We start from the raw sequence: 15,128 nt of genomic DNA, 5'->3' as shown, positions 1-15,128 counted from the left end.
AGAGTTTGACCAGCCTGGTCTCCACATACATGGCTCACCACTGTGCCTCCCCTCGTGACTTCCCCAACCCCTCTGCTCTCAAACCCTAGGAAGACACAAGAGGACAGTGTAAGGCAGGACCACAACTGGTCACCAGGTGAAGCAGCTGTCCCCATCCTACCTGTCTCATGTGGATCTGGGCCCTCTGCTTGAAGACAGATGTGCTGGAGACATCAAACCGTTGCTGAAGACCCTCCAGTTTCAGCTGGTCCATCTTCTCATAGCATGACTGCATCTTGACAGGGTGGAAGGCCAGGTGCGAAAGCTTCTCCATGTACTAGGGACAGAACCACAGCTCAGCAAGCAATCAGGACAGCCTCTTTGCATGCTGGGGGCCATCCCCAACACCAGGCATGGCAGCCTGGACTGCCACAGGTCAAGCCCATGTCTCCAGTAAGCTGGGGACCTGAACCTATTTGCTGCCAGTAAAGACAGTCCGGTGACTCTGGGCTCCTTCACCAAAGCTGTAGGTGGACATTGGTGGTGCAAGGAGGTCCTCTGGGACCAACAAGAAAGCAGGGAAAGGGGTGGAGGTTTCTCTGCTTATGGCTCAGAGGGGCAACAGCACAAACTCCCCTCCCTCCACCACCTGCCGTGCTTGAGCCCCCTTGTCAGATGGGCTTGGTCCTGCTGCATGACCTGGCAATGCCATTCCCATCTTCTAGGAACACTTCCCGCATCTGCCAGCACTGCCAGGGGGCTATGGGCTTCACCCCTATGGGGAACTATTTTCTCTGCCTTGGGTCCCACAGTTCATCCCACAGTGCAGTCCTCACTGGGCATGGCAGCAGGACTGCCCCTCCACTCCTGAGCCCTGTCCTGCCATCCAGCAAGAAGCCTCCCCAGGCCTCACCTCTACCAGTTTCTCCGGGCCGCCCTCGTTGACAATGTTCATGTTCATGTCCGTGACCTCCTTGAAGAACACCTCCCGCACCTCGGCAAAGCCCTGGCTCGTGGGGGTCATCAGAGCCTCCAGGATGGAAGAGATGTGGGGCTGGACATGGTTACGGACACAGATCTCCGCTTTGGGGAGGACGAATGCTGGGCAGAGAGCAGGGGTAAGAATGGCAAGTCTCCTCCTCTGCCCTTTCAGCTTGGAGCCCTCAGACAATCCAGGCCCTAATCAACCCAGAGCATGGGGTCTGCCCCCTCTCCCCAAACCATTCTAGGAGAGGATCAATCTGCGCTTCCCCCAGATTTACGTGGAAACTCAAGGTGTTCTTGCAGATGACCTTCCAGTCCATATTAAATCTGTTCCACCCCCCACTGCTCTGGTTTGGGGTCACTACCCACCTTGTCTCTCAGCTCCTGGGTCCCTGCTCTTCCTGCAGCCCAGAAGTGCAAATCTTGTGCATGCACCTTGGCCACTCCAGCTCCTGGCCTCTCCTCCTGAGGCTCTATGTTCTGCTGTACTGCCTGATCCCACTTGCTATGCCAACATGAGTCATGCTCCACCCCAGAAACAGCTGCATATTGGTAAAATAGTTTTCACATCATACTGGCAACTGTTCGCATATATACAGCCCATCTATGCCTGCCACAGCCTCCAAGAGTTTGGAGGGCCCTCTCCCTCTAGGGCTGTACCTCGGATCTTGCTGGCCAAGTGCTCCTTTGAAGTGATGATCTGGTCCATGTCTGTACGGATGGTGCTCTCCATCTGGGGACGTTCCAGTTCACATTTGGTCACCATTGCATCATACTGGGCCTTTGTCTGGTCATAGACCATCCTGTAGACAGCATCCGAGATCTAGAGAGACAGACACTGTCAGCATGCCATCTCACGCATCCTGCTGCAGCCCAGCGACCATCACCATTAGCTTCCCTATAGGTAGTGAGATGCAGTGAGGGAACATACATCATTCTCCTGACCAGACCCATCCTTGCAGCCTGGCAGTAGGTCTTCCAGGTCAGGGATTCCCAAGCTGGGCAAGATGAAGCCCCGAGGATGCATAAGCCACTTTAAAGAGGTACCTGACCAGCACAGAGCTGGGCGCTGCCACCATCGGCAGAAAGGGCTGCAAACCTGCCCTGCCTCCAGCAGAGAAAGGCCATGGGATGCTCCAGGTCTGGGTAGCGGAGAACCTGGCCCCATTTGAAAGCTGTGGATTGAATTTAGCCCAGCAGAGCCCAAACATTCAGTAATTCTGTGTGGTCTTGTCCGATTCCTGCCCTGAACCCAGCCAGAAGTTTGGGGGCTGTTACTGATGCATGCAGTGGTTCTGGTCCAGCATTGAGCCCAGAGAAGCACCCCCAGAGCCCCCCAGAGCCCCCCACAGGTATGGGGACATAGCCATGGGTACTACAGGAACTGCACTCCCAGAGAGGATGCGTCCCTGCTGCTATACACTGCTGCTCTGGCGGCACAGCACCCTTCTCCATTTGGGCATCAGACACGTGAGTTTGCAGTTAGATGCCAGCCAAATCCCCCAGATAAAGCTGGTCCCCAACGGAGGACCCCACAGCCTCCTTGCACTCGTCACCGACTGCAGCGGCTCGCTGAGGCCTCGCAGGAGTTTGCAGCCAAACTCTGAAATTTTAGGGCCGGCAGGAGGCAGACCTGCTCCTCCCCTCTGTCTCTCGGGCTCCCAAGTTTTCCAGCAATAATCCAGAGCTGCACTGTTAAGACCAAAGCTACCAAAAGGGCAGCATTTGTGTATTTTCAGGCTGCTTCAATGGAACTTTGTTATGAGCCTTGCAGAAATTTTTCTATTGGCTTTAGGCTTTTAATAGGCAATTCTGAAGAGCATTTGCTCTTTCGCAAGGTTTATGATGGGCTGGATTTAGCCTGCCCTGGTCTAAAAATGGCTTGCTAAATATAGCCAGGACAGGCCGCGTCGCTGGCTTTGCCCGGGGCGTGTGTTTCCTAGCGCTTGTGTCCCTCGCCCAGGGGACTCGCCAGCACCGCAGACGTGCGTGGCGGAGCTGGCACGCTGGAAATGGCTGTTTACACTGCCACAACAGGGAGCTTTTAAAAACCAGCAGCAAAGAATAAGGACTGCTTCTTTTGCCGCGGCCCGGAGAGGGGGCGAAGCAGGGTGTGACGCTGAGTCAGCCGCCAGCAGGAAACCGGGCAGGCTCCGAGCGCCGAGTCCCGGCGGCGAGAGGAGAAAGGCGTGCTCGCCAGAGGCTCGCCAGCGGCCCCGGGACCAGCCCTGCCTCCCGGGGCATCCCCAGAGCACAGCCAGCCACGGGAAGGAAATCCCATCTCCCCTCCGTCCCGCCGGACCTCCGGTGCGGCAGCTCCCGTGCAGCGTGATCCCGCACCTGGATCCAGGTCCTCTGCCGCTCCTGCGTCTTGCCCTTCAGCCTCGGACCGATGGCACTCTTCAGCTCCGGGGCCAGCTCCTCCATCACCAGGTTACTCAGGATCTGCGAGGGCCAAGGCAGGGAGCCGTTAGTGACCCTGACCTGCCACCCCCGTCTCCCATCCCCAAAGCCACTTCCCGGTGGCTCGGGGCTGGTGTTGGGCCAGAGGAGGAGGTGGGCCCTCACCTGGGTTTCGTTGCCGCACAGCATGTCCCAGGTGCCGTACTGCTCCTTCGACTGGCGGTACATGCGGACGGCGTCCGTAAAGGCTGGAGCCTCCACTTTGGAGTCCTCAGAGATCCCTGGGGGAGGACGGGAGGGCAGCGGGTGAGCGAGCATGGCGGGGAAAATGGGCCTCTTTCTTTGCATGCCCCACGGCACGGGGGCCAGCCGCCTACGGCACCTCCAGCCCACCATCGCAGAGCGTTCCCCACTTCCCCCACACCCTCACGGGAGCCTGGGGCTGCCGCTGGGGCGGGGAGGACTCGTGTCCAAAGCCCCGGCTCTGACCAGGCAGGGTGAGCGGCAGAGCCTGCCCCAGTCCCACCAGCAGCTGCGTGGGCTCCCGCTTTGTCCAGAGAAGCACCACCGCGGAGCTGGATGCAGGACAGGAAAGCACCCAAGAGTGCCGGCTCGGCCAGACCGGGGGGATCAGCAAGCCCCAGCGGCGCAGCTTGACCGAGGGCTTGGCAGACTGGGGGCTCGGCGAGCCCCGGTGGTGCGTCAGGACCTGGGGGATCAGTGAGCCCCGAGAGCACGGCGGGACCAGGGGCGCTGCAAGCCCTGACGGTGCATTGGGACCTGGGGGCTCGGCGAGCCCCACTGGTGTGGCGGCATGGAGCAGGCTGGAGGAAGGGAGACCTACGGGAAGCGGTGCAATTTGGAAGGAAGAGGAAAGTGGTTGAAAGGAGTCAGGGATGAGTCACGGCCAGCGCACTGTTCCTGGAGCCAGCCTCGTGGGGAGGCGTATTGTGCTCCAGCCGATTTCACTCCCACCGAGATTTCATTGCCATGATTCACCGCGACACGGCTCACGGCTCAGCCCACGGCGGGCTGGGGCCGCCGGCACACGGAGGGGGTCGGGCATCCCCCCCCCCCCACCTTCCCCAAAGGTCTGCAGCCCCATCAGCAGGATAAAGCCCAAAGGGAAACAGGACCCGCCAGGAGGAGGGAGCAGCATGCTGGGGATCCGCTGTGATAGCTGGAGACCAAAGAGAAGAGGAGGAGGAGGAGGAGGAAGAGATGGTGCCAACCTTTCCTGAGCTACTTCGCCACGTGACAGCTCAAGCTCAAAGACAACGGGGTGGCAGACAGACAGGACAGCCTGGCTCAGCAGAGCCTGCTATTAAATGCCCCACGCACACTCCTGCCTCGCCCCCGGCCCGTCTGGGGTCCAGCTGCTGAACCGCGCGCCAGCCAGCCAGAAACGGTCACCGCTGCGTAACGGTGAGGTTTAAGCCCAGGGCAGAGGCTGAGCAAGTGCAGCCAGAGCTCGGGATCCCTCGCCACCCCTGGGCTGCAGCAGCCGCCGGTCTCTGCCCCACATATGCTGGGGCACGCGTGAGAGTTGCCCCTCGGAGCAACGACAGCGAAGGCACGAGGCGCATCCCCGTCAGCCACGTCCGTGGAACAGCGACGGCTCAACGCACGAGACCCCCCAGCAAGCTGGAGCAGACGGCGCCTTAGGGAGATCCAGCCAAAGGTGTCTTCTCCCTTTCCCAAGAAAGGCAGGGCCCCTGGTTTATTTAGCAGATCTTTTCCAACACACACAGATTTCTCTAAGGCGATTATATTTGACTCTAAGCCTAAGCAGCTTTTCCTAAGGGGCAGCTTAATACATGGGGAAAAAAACAGATGAGAAAGTTGAAGTCTGACCCTTTCTAAACGCTCGGCTGGCTGCAGCGTGAGCCCGAGCAGGGCCGTGCTTTCAGGAGCCCCTGTGGGCGAGCAGTAAGTATTTATCCTGCAGCAGCTCCTTGGAGCTCGTCTCCAGCTCCAGGCACAGTGTCGGTCTGGACAGGACCACCTGGCCACCGGCTTGACCTCGCATCAGAGCCACAGCAGCCATCCCATGTCTGCTGGGCTGCGCGGAAAGCAGGCAGGGCTGGCCCCGAGCGGCCACCTGGTCAGCCCCACCAGCAAGTAGGTCACTCATCCTTGGCACGGACCTGCCACAGGCACGAGGACTCAGCCCGGCTGCAGGGATCTGTCCTTGCTCATGTGCCCTGCCCCACCGATAAGGGCTGGGGCTGCCAAATGATAGCATTTCCTGCAAGGAGCCACTATACCGTTTCAAAGGGCACGTTCCAAGTGTTTCCTTATTAATATATTGCTGATAAAGCACTGCCCTGAGCCCACCTTGCCTGGGGTATGATGCGAACGCCCAAGCCTGGACTCTACCTTTGCAAGGCTCTCAAGCCACCAAGGCAACGGTGCGACATGTGCCAGAAATACCTAACGCCAGAGGGTGATGTTAGACTGCACCTTTTTTTTTTTTTTTTTTTTTAAGGTTGACCCCACTCAGAACTAATCTTGTCTCGCCGGGGAAATGGTCCTGAAGAAGAGATGCGAGTTCAAAGCCACTTTTGCCCAAAACACAGCTAAACTGGGCACCCTGCCTGCAATACGGGCAAAGAGCCCCGGAGGCCCCACCGGGCACTTAATGGGAACTGGGCACCGGCGCAGGGAGCGGCAATGAAGCAAACGGGGTGGGCGCTGCTCCAGCCCCACGCGCCGGTGCCATGGCGCCGTTTAGGACAAGGGACCGTTTCAGAGCAACGGGACCAGCCGAGGACAGGGGTGTCGCAGGCACCCAGGCCTGGCTGAGGGTGAGTCCAGGCTTGATACGCCCTGTTTGAGTAGCACTGATCCTCCAGAGCCAAGGAGCACGTGCCACGGTCCCTCAAGGATGCTCTGTTACAGAAATACAGATGCTTAAAAAGGAAGGTGAAAATTCCCACACTAATCACGAGCACAGACAAAAACAGAAACTCTAGTTTGGAAAAAAAAAAAAAAGAGAAAACAAAACAAAAAAATCTTTCATTGGATTTGAAACACTATCTTCAACCTTGGAAAAACAATGACAGGCAGAAATCTGTATTTTGAAAGGGAAGAAAGATCTCCCAAAGAAAAACAGTCTGTAAAAGTCAAAAAACCCCACCAGAGCTGATCCTTTCCTAGGAAACAGCCCGTTTCTGTAACTCTTTCCATCTCAAATTGAGAAGGAGAAAAAGTAAAAAAAAAAATGATTTAACAGCCCAGCTCCTGGCTGGAAGCAGGGCCTGGCACCTGGGAGCCCCAAAGCCAGGAAACACTGCAAGGGGCTTCCCGGCAGCACACCTCTCGTTTCGCCCACTGCAGAGCCTGGGCAGCCGGGGAGGAAAAGGGGAGGAAAAAAAAAAAAAATCAATAAATTGTCTCTTTGTTACTACCAGAGACTGATTCCTCCTTTATTAGGAGCTCCCAACTGGGGGGGGCCTGGAAATGCCACCTTGCTCTGCCCGCTGCCCCGGCGGCTCTCCCTCGGCAGCGACGCGCGGGGACGCAGCCGCCGGGGGACGCGCGGTGGCATGCAGGCGCGAGTGCCATGCTGTCGCTTTTTGCTCCCCGAAGAGCAGCTCTGGGGCTGCCCCCAGCTCCTGGCAGCGAAGGATGCGCTGGCCCTGAGCAGTGTTCATCACCAGCGCCGTCTTGCCCAGGAAACTTCTACGTGCCGTCCTGCACCCCGGAGACGCTTCGGCCTCATCCCCGAAACGACGGCCGCGGCTAAGCAGGAAAGTCACGTTTTTCTTGCCAGAGTATCAGTGATGTGGGAGGATGGGTCTGCCTCCACCCTGGCCGTTTGGAGACCGGCATCCTCCCGGCATCCCGCCGCCCTTGCTGCCACCCTGCTCGCTGCTCGGAGCTCACGGGTGGCACAGCAGCACCCTCGCAGCCGCTGCCGGAGCCCACCCACCCATCGCTGGCAGGCAGTCTCCACCGGGATAGACAGTGCAGATGGCTTGCAGAGCATGGGAGGAGGAAGAGCAGGACAGTGGCCTGGAGTTTTGATGAGTTAATTACCAAATATTTTCTGCCCGGGGGTGGAAAATAGTCATTAGATTGCCCTGCGCTGGCGCCTCTTAGCCGGCTGCAGAAAGGGCTGGCAGCCACGAGTGACAGCCCGTAATTAAAGCCGGGCAGCCCTGGCACTCCGATCGGCACCGTGCTCTTCGGGGGCAGCGGGACGAAGCCTCGCACCGAGACGGTGGGTCGCGCCAAGCGGCTGGGAGCTCTCGGCCTCCCGTGGGAGCTGAGCGAGGCTCCCACGCACGCCTCTGCTCAGGCTCCTGGGCTGAGGATGAGGAGCGGAGATGCCCGACAGCTCCCAGCCATGCAGTCCCCGTTCAGTTCCTCCTCTCCACTGCTCAACTGTCCCCCTTCGGCCCCAAAGCCCACCAGCTGAAGGACTTTCTGCATCCTTTCCCGAGCAGGACGCCCACTGCAGAGGCTCCCAACAACGGTGCAAGAGCGGGCCGTCCTCTCCCCACCCGGGCGCCGTCTCAGAGTTGCAAGCCCTCTCCATCCCTTCTCCACCATCCGCCACCGGCCTGCGCCGCCTCACCGTTGTTGCAGTGCCGCACGCAGTCCTGGAAGACGGCCCGCCACTTCTCCTGCTCCTTCCCCGTCATCACACAGAAGTAGTAATGCCGGGCGTAGGGGTGCCAGAGGATGAGGGGGAACTGGGTGGGACACTTCAGGATTGGGGTGTTCCCAGACTTGGGTGTCGCACCTGCAGGGGGAAAGGACACATTGAAGAGCAGGGCTGTGCTCCAGGAGGGGGAAGTTGCAGGATCTGTGGGATTTTCCATCGCGAGCCCTGTGCTGTGGAAACCTGCGCTGCCAAGTTGGACGCTGCTCGTATCACGCCAGGCTGGGGAGGGATTACAGCCACCAGGCAGGGAGTGCTGGGCGTCCCAGTGCACAGCCAGTCCTGAGCAGTGGGGAGCAGTGGTGCTCCCAGGGGTGCCCATGTGAACCTGTACACCCTCCTGCCTTCCCACTTACCATCCTCCTGGAGATACCACCTCCCTGACCTTTGGTAAATGGCATTCATTTGGCCTTGGCATGCATTTAAAAGGCAGCTCCCTCAAGAGAAGGCCTACAAGCATGTCTTGAAAATATTTCCTCCCTTGGCCCAATCAGAAGTGATGTGGCTCACATCACCTTCTTCTGGTCAAGGACTGTCCTGGGAGATTGCCTAGCAAAAGAGCAGTGATGACAGCCCAAAACCAAGGGATGGTTTCATCTTTTCTATGAAAGTGCAGCCACTGACCACAGGGAGGCTGAAAGGCCCCTTTGGCACACGTCAGAGCTGGCCAAGAAGCCCAAGGGCTTCCCCTGGCTGCCACATGGTAGACGGCGGAGGAGCGGGCAGTCCTGTTCCCAACCCATCTGGCATCCCTGGATTTTATTAGAAGCGGAGTGTCCTGACGGATGCAGCCACAAGGGAAGGGCGTGCAGACATCTGGAAGGCTTAGCATCCTTATTAAAGGAAAAGCCAACAAACTCGAAGCAGATTTCCTGCTGGGGAGTTAACAAGCCTCTTCCTCAAATTGTCAAGGTCAAGAGCAGGCTCGGGGGAACAGGAGGATTTGCGCCTCAGCGTTTGCAGGACAAGGGTCCTTTCACTGTGATGGATTGGGAGGCACGGCTCCCTGGGGCTACCGGAGACACAGGACATCCTGCAGGAGGAACACGTGAGACCCCCTCGTCTCCTTCCCAGAGCTGAGCTCTCCCATGCCTCATCCCATGGGGCAAAAGAAGTGCAAAGAGCCTAGCTCCTCCAAAAAGCAAATGGGAAGTGAAACAGAAAAACCCATCACGTAACCACATCACTGTTTCAGCACTCATGGCCTGATCCAGGAGTGTTTTGCTGAGGTTCTGCCCGGACTCACACATGGGTTCCTGCCCCGGCTCCCGACACAGCCCCGCTTACGGTGCAGGCCAGGCTGGGTCTGTGCAAACACTTTGCAGCGTCGCTGGGAGGTCACTGAACCGGCTGGGTTTTGGAGGAAACGTCTCACAGCGAACACAAAGGGCTCTCTGCCCTCCATGAGCTGTTTCAGCAGATTCCTGCCCGGCTCCCTTGGGGCTGCCCCGTCCTTTCGGAAAGGCATTTACGCCTCTGTTAACACTGCCCAGGATGTGATCGCACGGCGCAGGAGGAGCAGCGTATCCCCGCCCTGCCCCCAACCCCGAAAGCAAGGGTGGGCGTTTCAACAGCACCAGCCACTTCCACTACTCCTTTCTCCCCATCCCTCTTACTCCTTTTAGCAGGGAAAACTCAGTGGAGCAGAGAGAGATCAAGAGCAAGAGCTCCCCGCTCTCATCCCTTAGGGATGCGCAGCATCCGGGACACGGGCAGAACGGGCTGTGGGCCAGCACGGGAGTGTGGAAGATCCTCAAGCTCCAGCATCCCTCCTCACCTGGCAGGAGATAGAGGCCACCTACCAGGCAGGCTGCTGTTAACCAGCTCCAGGTACTGGTCAAGGGAGGTGAGGATCTTGTAGCCAGCGCTGTTCACCAGCACGCGGGGCTGCAGCACTCGGTCATAGGCCTGGGGGGGAAAAAAACCAGTCATTTTTTGGGGGGGGACAACTGAGAGCAGAGCCATGTTGTCACAGCTATGCTAGGGTCCAGAGGGGTGGTCCCATGGCTTTGTGCCCTTGCCCAGGAAGGCAGGGCTTCATTCGGATGTCCGAAGAAAGCAGCCGAAACCCCAGCTGTGCCAGGTGCAGCACTTCAGCCCGCTTGGGCTGGAGCGTGGGAAGGGCCAGTGGAGCAGAAGAGCTCTTTGAACGGCCTTTGCCAAGCGCTCCTTGACAGAAGGAGATCTGCTTCATGAGGCGCATGAGAGCCCACATCAAAACCAGGCTGTCTGCAGGGTCTGGGTTCAAGGACATGACCTTGCTGAGCAGGCCCTCCGTGTCCCCAGGCAGCAAGGCCACCCTGTGAACCCCACAAGGAGGGAGCAAGATGAAGGGCCACCGGCAAATCAGAGCAGAGAGGGAGTCCTCACCAGTTTGTTCTCATACAGCACCAAGCCATAGTTGTGCGGGACTACGCAGAAGCGGTTCCTCCACTTCTTGGTCTCCTCAATGTACTGGAAGAGGTTGCCCGAGTAGATGACATGGTCCTCCAGTGGGACCTGCAGGGAGGAGAGAGCACAGTGAGAGCGGGCTGCAGGAGGAAGAGGAGGGGAGCTGGGGAACACGTGGGACTGTCCTGTTGGGTGCTGCAGCCCTGCATGGGAAGGTCAGCAGCACCCACCTCGTGCATCTCAGAAGGATGAAGGGCACAAAGCAAGATGTGGGGACACCAGAACTTGGCCACAGGAAGGCCTGGGTATGTTTATGGTGGTTTGGCTCCTCTCATGGAGGCCTGGGGTTTTCTCAGGGAGGACTGATCCACACTAGATGTATGCTGAGGGTCCCTGAGCTCCTGATTGGATTAACTCCTATTACATCTCAAATTTAGGTGCCTAAATAGGTGCATCTGTGGCTCAAGACAACACTGGGAGGATTACTACAAGTACAGCCCTAGAAAAACTCTGAGTGGCTGCTCAAACATCAGCAGTAAAGTCACATGCAGCATTTTTCCACTGTGAAGGTGGTCAAACCTCCTTCCTTGAAGAAATCCAAAGCTCAGCTAGACGTGTCCTGAGCAACCTGATCTAACTTGCAGACTAGTCCTGCTTTGAGTGGGAGGTTGTACCAGAGACCTCCAGAAGTCCTTTCTAACCTAAATTATGCTGTGATTTATGCTTGGGGAGGGAGGTAGCTTGCACATTATTGCTCCATAGTGACCATCAGTCTGAAGGTACCACTGGGGTATGTGTCAGCAGCAAGCTGTAGAAGGCAAGAATCAAGTCCTGCCCTAGCATGCTACCTAGATAGGACAGGAAAGGGGAAAAGCAAAAAAGCCATTTTGCAACAGGCAATGCTTAAATGCTCGAGATTTCATGGAAGGCAAGTGACAAATAGGCTGAGGATATCCCACATCCTTGAACATGCAGAAGCCACCCTGGGCCAAGCAGCCTCTCACCAGCTTTCCAGTGTTTTTTGGCCTGCACGCAGGCAGCGTTTATGCTGTCTCAAACACATGCTTGCTGAATGAGCCAAGAATTTGTCCCAAGAATTTTTATGATCCCTGGAACATAAACAAGGCCCAAGAGCTCTCGTGAGGGTCTGAGCAGTCGATGGCCAGCTCTCCTGCAATGCCCATCCACCACAAGGATCAGCACCTGGGAGGGACCAAACAGGACTTGGGCTCCCCACCATGCCACAACGCTACCCCAAAGGGGAGCGTGGTGCACCTAACACAAGCAGAGATCCTCACGCAGGAGAGATTTTCCTCTCCTCTTTTCTTTCCAGACAGGCTCAAATGTAGCTGTTGTCAACTTCAAGCCCTACAGCCAGCTCAAAGGCAGGGCTGGCATACACAGACAATCCAGGCACCTCATTTGCTTCTCCAAAACCCGGACCACTTCACTAACCAATATATCCTTCTGTTTAAGAGAGAGCTGATAGAAACCTGGTTTAGTAAAAAAGACTCACAGCATCTTTCCACTCCCTCTCTTCTTCCAAAGCACTTGCAAAGAATAAAGGCAGCAGGTAGAAGAAAGTGTGAAGCAGATCCCGCAGGAGGTAGTGAGCAATGAGTTAATGCCAAGAGTCCTAACCCAAAGGCCACCAAGAGGGATAGAGACAGCGAAGGCAGTTAGGGGCCATGAAAGACGAGGTGGGAGAGGACCTGGAGGTGGCAGCTGGCACCCAGTGCTGCATGGGGAAGGGTAGCTGTCACAGGCAGCCCTCCCTCCGGTGCCAGCTCCAAGAGTCCCCCATCAGCATCTCACAGGGCAGCACAATTACCAGCCAAACACGGAGAACTAGCCCCTATAACCAAGTTCCAAAACCACTGCCCTCCAAGGCCAGCCTTGACCCCAAGGCAGGAAAAGCTATAAAGACTGGCTTGGTTAAACAAAATAAAACAAAGCCCAGGCTGAGGCTTGATGAGGGGTCTAAGGGACCCTTGGCTCAGGAGTCCATGCTCTCACTCACTGGAGTCTCCAAATCACAGCAAGAAGGGCACTGCCATGACAGCCCACAGTCCTGCCAGTCAGCCTGGGGGTTAAAAAGCAGGATTGAAGAGGTGTTGCCCTCAAACCGCAGGCATCAGCCTGACCACAGGTAGAAACTGGCTGGACATGGAAGGGCTCAGCACCTGCAACGGCAGGACTCATCCAGAGTCTCCAGCCTACAGAGTCCACCAGGAGGCCAAGCAGGGACCAGAGAGTTGAGATAAATGCAAGTTATTTCACTGAGGGCTGGCTGGGCAGTTGTCCTCAGCAGGCAGACAGTATTGCAAGTAAGAGAGTCAAGAGTTTACATTCTGCAGAGCTGAGGATCAGCTGTAAAATGCCTTTAAAAAGCATAGATATTTGGCTTTGGAGTCTGCAAGCAGCCAGAGGGCAGCGGCTTTGCCCTCCCGCAGCTCCCAGCTAACAGGCTCAGCGCCGCAGCCTGGCAGATTGCAGAGCTCCCTCAGCACAGCGGCACAGCAGCTCACTCGCACACCTGGCGCAGGAGATGCGGAGGTGGCTGCACACCCACTCCCTCTGCGCATCCCTCTCTTGCACACCCTTCTTGCAAGGAGGGGGCAGTTAGGTGGAATTACCCACCCCGAGAAAATATTTGGGGCATGAAGGTACACACCAAATTGCTAGGAAGGGAAGGGAAGGGAAGGGAGGCAACCAGGTGAGCGTGCTGACGGAGGGCCTTGGACCGCCTGGATCGACCACACCATGTATGAGGACCTGGCGTGGGGGAGAGCCACCACCTCCACATCCTGTTTGATATCATTAAGTCAGCAGCAAGATCTGGGTCTAGATATATTTGTTTTGGTACTTGGCCAGGAGCAGCAGAGAAGTTTGTTACCAAAAAAAAGGATGCTCTGTGATTATTTTTCAGAGGCCCATGAGGATCTCAGAGCATTTTGCAAGTATGACGTCCTACTCTGCCCCAAGAGCTGTCCCCACTTTGCATCAGTTTGCAGAGGCAAGGGTCTGGTTCAGCAGCTTGCCCAAAGCCACTACAAACAAGGCACTTGTCCAATTCCCAGCTTTGCACCTCTGAAGACCCAAATCCTACTCCAAACACCGCAACAGGTGTGAATGGTCGTGGTGAACAGCAACCAAGCTAGATGCAAAAATGCACACCTGGGCTGGCTAAGGGTAAAAAGCCCTGCTAGAGAGACTAAAGGCAGACGCATTTATTCCTTGCACTTTCTGATCACTGCTGCTTCTTGTTGGCGTTTTAGGAGCCCCTACCATGCTTTAGGCCTGTGGCCAGCTGCACTCCATCCCAGAGTGGGGCTGTCCCTGAGCACAGAGTCCCCATAGGGATGTCAGTTAGTCATTCCCTCCCCTGGTAAGAGAAAAAGAACAAACCCCAACCAACCAAACAAAAAACAAAAAACCCGTACCCACGACAGATGACTTCTGCCCACGGACAAACAGTATACTACTCTTCATCTTTTTGACATCTATGACTTTTTCAGCAAATTAGGGGAGTGCAGAGCCAAGCTGAGATGAGATGATCTCTCCAGGTCCTTAGAATCCATGGTTGTGACATCCTACACAAATGTAGTTCCTCTCCATCCCAGGACCTGCCCCAAGTCCCAGGGGTGCCATCGACCCTCATATGAACTTAAAAGCTCATTCTCTCTCCTCTCCCCACCTCTTTCCTCCCAGTGTCCACCTCCAGCACTGGTGCAGGCTCACCTCACTAGTCCACCGTGCCCCATTCCCCAGGAACACCACGGCACTGGCAGGCTGCCCGGCCATGCACGGAGCCAGCTCTGAGCTGAATGGGCTCAGATTGCTCCTTTGGGTGCTGGGCAGGAAGAAGGGAGGCTCTGCTTCTGACAATGCTTCCCGGAAAGGCTTGACTGTCCCTCAGCAATCAGAGCATCCTGGCAGGGCAGGTCAAGTCAGTGACAACCTTGCTTGCGCCAGCATGGCCGCTGAACCTTGCGGGAACCAAACTGCACAAACATGGGCAACGTTCTTGGCGCCACTCATCCACTGGGCACTGAGCACAGGATAACTCATCCCACTGGGAATGCCAAGACTGCCAAGAAGTCGATCCCAGGTCTGGTTGGGGGTGGCCAGAGTGGAAACAACCAAAGTCACAGCTGAGTCCTCCACCTTACCAAGCGCAGGAGGAGGATGCTCAGTCTCCCCACATTAGGGACTTGCCGTTACTTGCATTCCTAAGGACGTAGCCCCAACTTTGTCTTCACTACTTGGCAAATCCCTTCTGCATTCCCAGGCCGAGCTGAAGGCTTTGAGGCTCTGTAGCAGAGGAGGGGGGAGCAGACGAGACTTCTTGCGACAGCTTGGCCGTGGAATGTCCTATTTATATACTCTTGTTTTAAAGAGTTGCACCGCGTCCCTGACCTTGCTGACTTGCTTCCATTTGTCATACATTCCTGAACTGCTTGATGGAGTTTTTTATGAAACAAGCAACCTTTAGAAGGAGGTACCTCTCCAGAGAAGGTTGAATTCATCTGCCAAATTGTGATGAACCCAATGAAAGTCTTGTTGTGGACACTGGGCTCCCTGTTCCTACTCAGGAACTTTTACCTCCACACCTTTATTATTTTGCTTGACACACCCAGGGCCCGGGCAGGCACAGACACACTGTCCGATCTTGCAACATCTATACTGGGTCAGAACAGGC

The 15,128-nt window shown here is 56.6% G+C and overlaps 1 protein-coding gene across 1 annotated transcript in view; it reads right to left on the bottom strand.

The window, feature by feature from the left end:
- NIBAN2 (niban apoptosis regulator 2) overlaps positions 1-15,128 on the bottom strand; it is a 51,999-nt gene that overhangs the window by 6,126 nt on the left and 30,745 nt on the right. Inside the window, exons 3-10 of the mRNA XM_067308828.1 lie at positions 10,406-10,534; positions 9,838-9,943; positions 7,949-8,116; positions 3,532-3,647; positions 3,304-3,408; positions 1,624-1,786; positions 893-1,080; positions 161-316 (exon numbers count right to left, since the gene is read on the bottom strand). Coding sequence (XP_067164929.1) covers positions 161-316; positions 893-1,080; positions 1,624-1,786; positions 3,304-3,408; positions 3,532-3,647; positions 7,949-8,116; positions 9,838-9,943; positions 10,406-10,534 — 1,131 coding nt within the window. The remainder of the gene's footprint in view (positions 1-160; positions 317-892; positions 1,081-1,623; positions 1,787-3,303; positions 3,409-3,531; positions 3,648-7,948; positions 8,117-9,837; positions 9,944-10,405; positions 10,535-15,128) is intronic.

The sequence above is a fragment of the Apteryx mantelli genome, chromosome 21, assembly GCF_036417845.1.
Source record: "Apteryx mantelli isolate bAptMan1 chromosome 21, bAptMan1.hap1, whole genome shotgun sequence".
NCBI lineage: Eukaryota > Metazoa > Chordata > Aves > Apterygiformes > Apterygidae > Apteryx > Apteryx mantelli.
The sequence above is the reverse complement of the archived record's forward strand: the minus strand, read 5'-3'. Positions and strand labels throughout refer to the sequence as shown.